The sequence below is a fragment of the Artemia sp. Qi Xiang Cuo genome, chromosome 8 (assembly GCF_049724085.1).
Source record: "Artemia sp. Qi Xiang Cuo chromosome 8, ASM4972408v1, whole genome shotgun sequence".
In the NCBI taxonomy this organism is placed as follows: domain Eukaryota; kingdom Metazoa; phylum Arthropoda; class Branchiopoda; order Anostraca; family Artemiidae; genus Artemia; species Artemia sp. Qi Xiang Cuo.
Window position 1 is genome coordinate 25,304,107 of NC_142801.1, and position 9,681 is coordinate 25,313,787.

General features: G+C 36.0%; 1 protein-coding gene across 2 annotated transcripts in view; it reads right to left on the reverse strand.

The window, feature by feature from the left end:
* LOC148949269 (alanine--tRNA ligase, cytoplasmic-like) overlaps positions 1–1,661 on the reverse strand; it is a 143,231-nt gene extending 141,570 nt beyond the window's left edge. For both annotated transcript variants that reach the window (XM_089093312.1, XM_089093311.1), the window contains exon 1: positions 1,498–1,661. In XM_089093312.1, the coding sequence (XP_088949438.1) occupies positions 1,498–1,635 (138 nt within the window). In that variant the 5' untranslated portion in view covers positions 1,636–1,661. The remainder of the gene's footprint in view (positions 1–1,497) is intronic.
* Between the last annotated feature and the right edge of the window lie 8,020 nt (positions 1,662–9,681).

Below are 9,681 nucleotides of genomic sequence, written 5' to 3' on the forward strand. Positions count from 1 at the left end.
TATTTATAGGGGTAGGGGTAAAATTCATTTCCAACAAAAATGATTAGCCCAATATATTTGGAAAGAGCATAAAAAAAAGGCATTGAGTGGTATGTTTACTTTGGTAAAATTCTACTTTAGTTACTTTTACCTATCTTGGAAAGGGGTGAGGTTAGGAAAATGAAACTTTCAGGGATGGGTCTACAGGCTAAAATATGTCCTGGGAAGGTATTTTGAAATACTTATCTCCTCTCCTTCTCCCTCTAGAGGATCCTGAAATTTGCCTACATGACAGGTCTATCTATACCTATTGAAATTTTGACAAAACAGAATTTTACCTTAATTTTCTGTTAGGCCTATAAGATTCTTTTTCTCGGGCTTTACTTCTGAAAATGCAATTCCTGTTATTTGAGTAGCAGTTTAAGCCATATCAATGTTAATTTTCAAAATTACGGAAATGTATTTACATATCTTTAAAACTTTATAAATCAGGATTGAGCAAAGTTGTGAAGCTGAAAACAATTTTGTTGGACATCATTTTAAGCAGAAGATCTATTTTACAAGGTTTTACTTTTATAGCACACAGATTTTTAAAGGTCATCAAAGGTCAGGACACTCTAGAGGGAGAAGGAGTAGAGGTAGGTACTTCAAAATACCTTCCCAGGACATACTTTAGCCTGTAGATCTATCCCTGAAAATTTCATTGGTAAAGTTCTACAAAATCATATTATTGAGTTAGGAATAAAGTGAATACAGCATTTGATACCTTTTTTATGCTGATTACAAATATAATAAGCATTTATATCGGAAATGAATTTCAGCCCCCCCCCCCATATAGGCTATACCTAGCCTAACCTAACCTAACCTAAACCTGAATTGGCATATATAGGGGGGAGGGCTGAAATTAAATTTCGATAGAAATGCTTATTATATTTGTAATCAGCATAAAAAAAAGGCATTGAATGGTGTATTCACTTTATTTCTAGCTCAATTATATGATTTCGTAGAACTTTACCATTTGATTTTCCTAACCAAACTCCTTTCCAAGATAGCCAGAAGTAGCTAAAGTAGAATTTTACCATTTACTTTAATTTTAAGTCAATAGTACGAACTACAACAAAATTTACTGGATTATATAGGGTGAAGGCCTGGTGATGAATTAGGCTATCACAAATGTGACTTTTAACCATAAAAAGAATATTAAATATGTAATCTAAAAATACCCTTTTTATTCTATCATGCCTCCTTCTGGAAAGCCACTATTTTGGAAATTTTACAACTGTCATTTTACCCTGCAGAAATGTATTTGGCAACCAACAATCTGGTCCTCCCAGTAGGCCTAGCCTACATAACTTTCAAAATTTAACTTTTACTGAGTTATGAGTCTTGTGCATTCCCCTCCAGTGCTCTCAACAATGTTGATGGGTAGTAGCCTAGGATTAGTCCACAGTAAACTAAGCTCAATCAGGCTAGGATTTAAGAATCACTTTTCTATAGCCTGAAGTGCTTAAAACTGACCTGGTTCATCCCAGCATTAGTAAAAAGAAGAGAAGTATCATCATTTGGTATAACAGAGCTCGACGGAACTATCTTATGTCCGTTTTTGATAAAGTAGTTTAAAAAAATTTGTCTTATAGGTTTACTACTCATCCACATATTTTTAAGCTGTAATTTTTGCCAAGGCGTCAGGAGCAGGGTTGCCTAAATTTGAAAGACAATAGTGTCCAAATGAGCAAAAATAACAAATACAGGGTTGTCACTGTGAATTTTCAAAAACCTTTGAAAGAAGTGCGGAAAAATCTGTGCGCAAAAACATCTATAAGAAGAATCCCCAAGACGTTACCAAAGCTTAAAAGTTAAGTACAAAATTAAAAGCAGTTGTATTTATGAAAAAAAAGAAAACAAATACATTTGGTTATTGATATGGAAAAGTGTCCAAAAAGTGTTCTTTTTTTAAAAAGCTGCCTTTTTGACCCAATAGTGTCCCAGTGTCCCTCAGAATGAAAAAGTGTCAAAAAGCCACTAAAAGTGTTATTTGGCATCCCAGTTTAGCAGTCTTTCGAGATTGCAAAGATGCACGGGCGCCGGCAGACAATTTTCCAGGGGGGAGGGGGCAAACGACAAAATATCAGTGGTGGTTGGGTGATAGGGAATATATTCCAGGAAATTTTCTTCGTAAGAATAAGTTTATTTTTAAATACTTTTAGGAACAAACTCTCAAATAAAAGAGCAATTAAATTACATGTAAAATGAAACAAAATACAGTATATTTTAAATGACTGGGGTTCCTGGCAAAGCGAACAATTTATTAAAACAATAATATATTCAATTATTATGCATTGAATCTTAAAAGAAAATTAAACTCAACCCAAAATTACAGAAAGATTTACTGCTTCCGTAAATCACAGGTAACGCTAAATCGTTGCCCATAGTAAAGGCCATACGGCTCCAATGTTTTATTCTTATCATTTTTTTTCCCAGAGGCACTTCATGAGGAAGGGTCGTCGCAGAAATTTCAAAGGGGGCTCATTTGAATGGAAATCGAGAATTCTAGTGCCCTTTTCAAGGGTCAAAAGTGATTGGTGGGCAACTAGCCCTCCCACGCCCATCATTCCCAAACACAACCAATCAAAATTTTGAGATAGCCATTTTGTTCAGCGTATGTGATTTCCAAACAGAAAATATATTTTTGAGGAGGACACTCCCCCACAACCCTCAAGGCAAGGGTTTTAAGTTATGCCCTGGGGGCATATAAGGTTTTTATAGAAGGTGTTGTCGTAGAAACTTTAAAACAGGCTCATTCAATTGAAAATTCAAAGGGCTTATGTCCTTTTTAATAATCGAAAGTGATTGGAGGGCAACTAGCCCCCCCCCCCCATGCCCATCCTTTACCCAAACACATCCAATCAAATTTTTTGGTTTTCCTAGTTGATTTCCAGATAGAAAATATGTTTTGAGGAAGATACTCCCCAAAAACCCTCAGGGCAAGGGTTTTAAATTATGCCCTGGGGAAATATAAGGTTTATATAAAAGGTGCTTTCGTAGAAACTTCAAAAAAGGCTCATTCGATTGTGAATTCAAAGGGCTAGTCTCCTTTTTAATAGTCGAAAGTGATGGGAGGGTAACTAGCCCCCTCCCCACGCCCATCATTCCTCCAAACACATCCAATATAAATTTGAGACAGCTATTTTGTTACGCGTAGTTGATTTCTGGATAGAAGATATATTTTTGAGGAGGACACTCCCCCACAACCCTCAGGGCAAGAGTTTTAAGTCATGCCCTGGGGGCATTTAAGATTTTAATAGAAGGCAATGTCGTAGAAACTTTAAAAAGGCTCATTCGATTGGAAATTCAAAGGGCTAGTGCCCTTTTTAGTAGTCGAAAGTGATTGGAAGGCAACTATCCCCACCAATGCCCATCATTCCCCCAAACGCATCCAATTGAAATTTTTAGATTGCAATTCTGTTCAGCATATATTCATTTCCAGATAGAAAATATATATTTGAGGAGGGCACTCCCCCACAACCCTTAGGGCAAGAGTTTTAAGCTATACCCTGGGAGCATATAAGGTTTTTATAGAAGGCGTTGTCGTAGAAACTTCAAAAAAGGCTCATTCGACTGTAAATTCAAAGGGCTAGTGCCCTTTTTTAATATTTAAAAGTGATTGGAAGGCAGCTATCCCCACCCATGCCCATCATTCCCCCAAACACATCCAATCGAAATTTTTAGATAGCCATTTTGTTCAGCATAGTTGATTTCCAGATATAAAAAATATTTTTGAGGAGGACACTCCCCCACAACCATTAACGCAAGGGTTTTAAGTCATACCCTGGGGGTATATCAGGTTTTTATAGAAGGCGTTGTCGTAGAAACTTCAAAAAAGGCTCATTCGATTTTATATTCAAAGGGATAGTTCCCTTTTTAATACTCGAAAGTGGTTTGATGGCCATTAACATGCCCATCACGTCCACCTGTCCCAAAACACATTCAATCAAAATTTAGATACAGCCATTTTGTTCAACACAGTCGGAACTTTCGAATATTTTCTTGTTGAGGAGAATCCTCCCCCCACAGATTTAAGGGCACGGGTCATAAGTTTTTTCCTGGGGGTATATATGGTTCTTATGGAAGTAATGCTCGTATAAACTTCAGAGAGGGCTCAGTTGACTGGAAATTGAAAGTTCTAGTTTACTTTTTAAGCGTCAAAAGATATTTTAGGGTAACCAGCTACCCCCCCCCCGGCCCCCCAGCCCATTTTTCCCAAATGCATCCAATAAAAATTTTAAGATAGTATTTTGTTAAAAATAGATCAAAGATCATATAACAAAAATTCCGGCGTCGAAACAACCCAGCAGGGCCCAGGGGCAGACATTATAAGTTATGCCCTAGGGGCATATATAGGTTTTATGGAATGGATGCTCGGAACTTTAAAGAGGGATCTTTTGATTGGAAATTGAAAGTTCTAGTTCGTTTTTTAAGAGTCAAAAGAGATTGGAGGGCACCTAGCCCCCCGCCCCCCTCCACACCCTTTTTCATCTAACTCATCCGACAAGAAGTTTGAGATAGCTTTTTTAAAAATAGTTCAATGAACATATAACGAAAACTCAGGGGTCAACACAGCCCCCCATGGCCCAAAGGCAGGTGTTGTAAGTTATGCCCTGGGGGGAATATATGGTTCTTATTGAAGGGATACTCGTAAAAAATTCAGAGATGGCGCATTTGATGGGAAATTGAAAGTTCTAATTAAGCTTTTAGAGTAAAAAGAGATTGGAGGGCAACTAGCTCCAACCCCATGCTCCTTTTCCCCTAATGCATCCAATAAAAATTTTGAAATAGCCATTAAGTTAAACATTTCTCAAAATTCAGATAACCAAAACTCAGGTGTCGTCACAACCCCCCAGGGCCCGGGGGCAGGCGTCGTAAGCTATGCCCTGGGGCATATATTGTTGGTATGAAAGGGATGCTCGTATAAACTTCAGAGAGGGGTCATTTGATTGGATATTAAAAGTTCGAGCTCACTTTTAATAGTCAAAACAGATCCGAGGGTAGCTAGTCCCCCCCCCCACCCCTTCTTTTTCAAAACCCATCTGAAGAAAATTTTAGACAGACATCTTGTTAAAAATAGTTCAAATGTCTGATGAGAAAAAATCCGGTGTCAATAGAACCGGGAAGGCGTTCTAAGTTATGCCCTAAGGACATGTATGGTTCTTAAAAAACGGATACTCGTATAAACTTCATAAAGGGCTCTTTTGATTAGAAATTGAAAGTTCTAGTTTACTTTTTAAGAGTCAAGAGAGTTAAAGGCAACTAGCCCCCTCCCACGCTCTTCTTTCCCCTAACCCGTCCGCTACAAATTTTGAGATAGCCAGTGTTTTGGAAACTGTTCAAAAATTAGATAACAAAAACGCCCCCTTAGAGCCCGGCGGATAGACGTTGTAAGTGTTGTCCTTGGGGCGTATATTGTTCCTATGAAGGGAATACTCTTATAAACTTCAGAGGGGTCTCATTTGATTGGAAATTGAAACTTCTAGTTCAATTTTTAAGAGTCAAAAGATATCCGAGGGCAACTATCCCCCCCCCACACCCTTTTTCCCCAAGCCCATCCGATAAAATGTCTAGAATAGCCATTTCATTAAAAATAGTTCAAAGGTCAGATAAGAAAAATTCCTTTTTCGACGGAGCCTTTCAGGGCCCCGAAGCAGGCGTCATGAGTAAGGCTCTAGGGCATATATAGTTCTTATGGAAGGGATGCTCGTATAAACTTCGGAGAGGGCTCATTTTATTTGAAGTTGAACGTTCCTGTTCACTTTTTAGGAGTCAAAAGAGATCGGAGGGCAACTAGCCCCCTCCTCCATGCCCTATATGCACCAGATAAAATTTTTGAGATAGACATTTTGTTAAAAATAGTTCAAAGGTCTGATAAAAAAAACTCCGGTGTCGACACAGCCCCCCAGGGCTCGGGAGTAGGCGTTGAAATTTATGCCCTAGGGGCATATATGGTTGTTATGGAAGGGATGCTCGTATAAAATTCCTAGAGGGCTCGTTTGATTGGAAATTGAAAGTTGTAATTCACTTTATAAGAGTCATAAGTGATTGGAGAGCAGCTAGCCTGTCCATGCAATCCATTTATTTTTTTTCCCAGAGGCACTTCATATGGAAGGGGTTGTCGTGTAAACTTCAAAGGGGGCTCACTTGATTGGAAATCGAGAGTTCTAGTGCCCTTTTTAAGAGTCAAATGTGATCAGAGGACAACTGCCCCCCCCAAGCCGCTTTTCCCCAAATACATCTGATAAAAAATTTGAGGTAGCCATTTTGTTAAAAATAGCTCAAAGATCATATAACAAAAACTTCAATACGTATGGTTATTTCGTTAAAAATAGTTCAAAGATCAAATAGGAAAAACTACTGTGTCGACACAGCCCCCCAGGGCTTGGGCAGGCGTTGTAAGTACTGCTCTGGGGGCATATATGGTTCTTATAGAAGATATGCTCGTATAAACTTCAGAGAGGGTTCATTTGAATGGAAATTAAAAGTTGTATTACATTTACTCAGAGTGAAAAAAGATCAGAGGGCAACTAGCCCCTCCCGCCCTAAATACCTTTAGGTGTATCGGATGGATAAACCCATCCGATACAAAATTTCAGGTGACCATTTTGTTAAAAACAGTTCAAACATCAGATATTAAAACTTATGGGGCGACAAAACCCCCAGGGCGCAGGGATAGGCGTTGTAAATTATACTCTGGGGATATATATGCTTCTCATAGAAGGGATACTCGTATAAACTTCAGAGAGGGTTCATTTGATTGAAAATAGATAGTTCTAATTCACTTTTAAAGAGTCAAAAGAGACCGAAGCTTAATCCAGTCCCCCAACGTTCTTTTTCCCAAACCCATCCGATAAAAATTTTGGGTAGCAATTTTGTCAAAAATAGTTCAAACATAACATAATAAAATCTCCAAGGTTGACACAAACCCATTTTTCCACTTTGATATTGTTACTTTGATATCAGTTTCCATACTTTGATGAACATTTGATTTTTTTTTCTAAGTTTGTTTTTGAAATAAGGAATTTTTAAAAACTTTAGATTTTTTGTAATCAAAAACGAAAAAGAATTAATTAATTTTTTTTTTGACAAATAGGTTTTTCAAAGAAAAGTAAAGGCTATTTTAAACTTAAGCTTAGCAGGTACAAATAACTTTTAAAATTCAAACTCAAAATAACCAGAAATTACTATTAAAGAATAAATGAAACTCAAAACGAACAGAAATTAAATAAACAATCATAGCAAAAACACGCAACAAGTAATAATATAAATGGATAAATAGATCTTAAAAAATGCTTAGATTGAATATGAATATCAAGCTTTAAACGAAAAAAAATATTTTCCTATTGAAGTATAAATGAAACTTAAAACGAACAGAAATTAAATAAACGATCAATGCAAACAAACAAACAATAGATGCTAATGTAAATTCATAAATAAATCTTAAAACGGGTGAAACTTAAATTGAATATACAAATCAAGCTTGAAACGAACAAAAATCACCACAAAGAAGAGTTTGGGTATGACCTCCTTCATTCATTGTATAAGTCCAAAAAAAACTACGTCATTGGTACTTTACTGGATACAATTTGCGTTTTAAACAGTCTTGGAAAGTATAAACAACATCACACTAAGTGCTTCATGTATAATAATATTAATTGTTGAAAGATCCATTTGTTCAAGAATTTATTTCACTGTAATTGTATTAGTAACATTATAAAGTGTTACTATAATTTTAATGTTTATTTTCAATATTAAGTACAAAAGAAAATATTTGTCATAAAGTTGGTTTTCAGTAAAGTGCCAATGATGCAGTAGGTTTTAGACTTTTACAGCGAAAGAAGAATTTTTTTTAAAATTAATCAAAACAAATGTAGGCTTGTCTTTATACAATTTCCTAATCCTTAGAATAGTTTACAGAAGGAGTAGAGATACTAAAAAATCATCATGCCTGCATAGATATCACGTTTAGGTTTTACAACGGCCTTGTAAAATATACCTCTTTCATAACAGGACAATTCTGCTTCCATCGAACTTAAATCCCTCATATATTCAGACATTTAAAAAATGGAATAGCGAAAAAAAAACTAAATTTAAACTTACTATCCAGCTGTTGTAAAATTAACCCTCTTTCTTTTTAGTGTCCTATTCAACTAAATAAAGTGAACAGGTAAAAAAAAATTCGTCACAATAAATCTTATAAAATAGTTTGTGATAACAAAACTGGGAGTAAAAAGTGTTTTGGACCAATATTCACCAAAACTAAAAATGGAACTCTCATGACAATTGCTATACCGGCAGATTTGTTTTTTTTATAGTGCTTCTTAATATATAAAATTCTTTCAGTTTATTGTTGCCCACCCAAAACCAAAAATCTGAGAAAATTTGCCAGATTTTTGAAAAAAGGTGAAACACCCCAAAAAAAGCAAGCGATCTTATTGAAAATCCCTTTATTAGATACATCATATCAGAGAACCCTACCATAGAGCTTTCGAGTGCAAATTATCAAAATTTGGAATTTCGCTTGTTTTCAGAAGAAACATCGTCGATGCATGTATATTTGTTGTTTTTTTCCAGGGGTGATTGTAGTAGTAATTTATATGCTGATTTGAGGACAGATTTAATGTTCATGATAAAAGCCTGTCAAAGAGGATATGTTATAGAGAGTTTTCTGAGTCAAATGTTGTCAAACAGGTTAATATCCTGTATTTTCCGATTGCATATAATCTAATCATCATTAGACAGATAGAAAAAGGTATCTCAGCTGCATAAAGGTGTCTCAATTTGCAAAAAGATATTCCATTTGCATAATACTAGTATGAATGATCTTAATTGATGATTTGATTGAAATGAGACAGAAGACAATAAAATCGTTATTTTTGTAATTGGATCGTATGAAAGTGATAAAGGGATTAAAATTGTTTATCAATTAAGACGCAACGTGACATAAATGTTTGAATAACGCCATTGGTATCAATCTGCGGAAACGGTAAGCGATGACAAGGCGATCTTGCAATTTGACTTCGCTATACTTTTTGATTGTCTTCTGAATAATACACAAGTACCATTTGAGGAGAGTGGGTGATATAAAAATATTCTTTAGCATTGGAGTGTACTAAAAAGTTGAAACTAATAAATTCGTAGGCGCCAAGAAAAGAGGTAATCCTATGAACTGACCTAGCTTTACTTTTTGGCTGTGTTCTATATAATACACAAGTACCAATTGAGCAGTTTTGGCAATATAAAATATTTTAAGTATTGTAGTGTGCTAAAAAGTTGAAATTAATAAAGTCATATTTGCCAAAGAAAATATCTCGGGACTTGACCTAGCTTTCACTTCTCGACTGTGGTCGCTATAATACACAAGTGCATAATGAGGGATGTGGGCAATGTAAAATATTCATTAGCAATGGAGTATGCTAATAAAGTTGTAGATGCCAAGAAAAGAATTTTAATATAGAAATTCAGAACAATCCCTAGAAATCCTTAGAAATCAACTAGTGAGATGGTTATGGATTTGAACCATCAAGGACCGCAACCACAAATGACCCTAACCACCAAGGAACTCAACCTCCAAGGGGCCCCCTCTCTCCATTCTACAAGGGGCCCCCTCCCACAACTGTTTGGGGTCTCCCCCTATTTTTTGCTTACATTCTT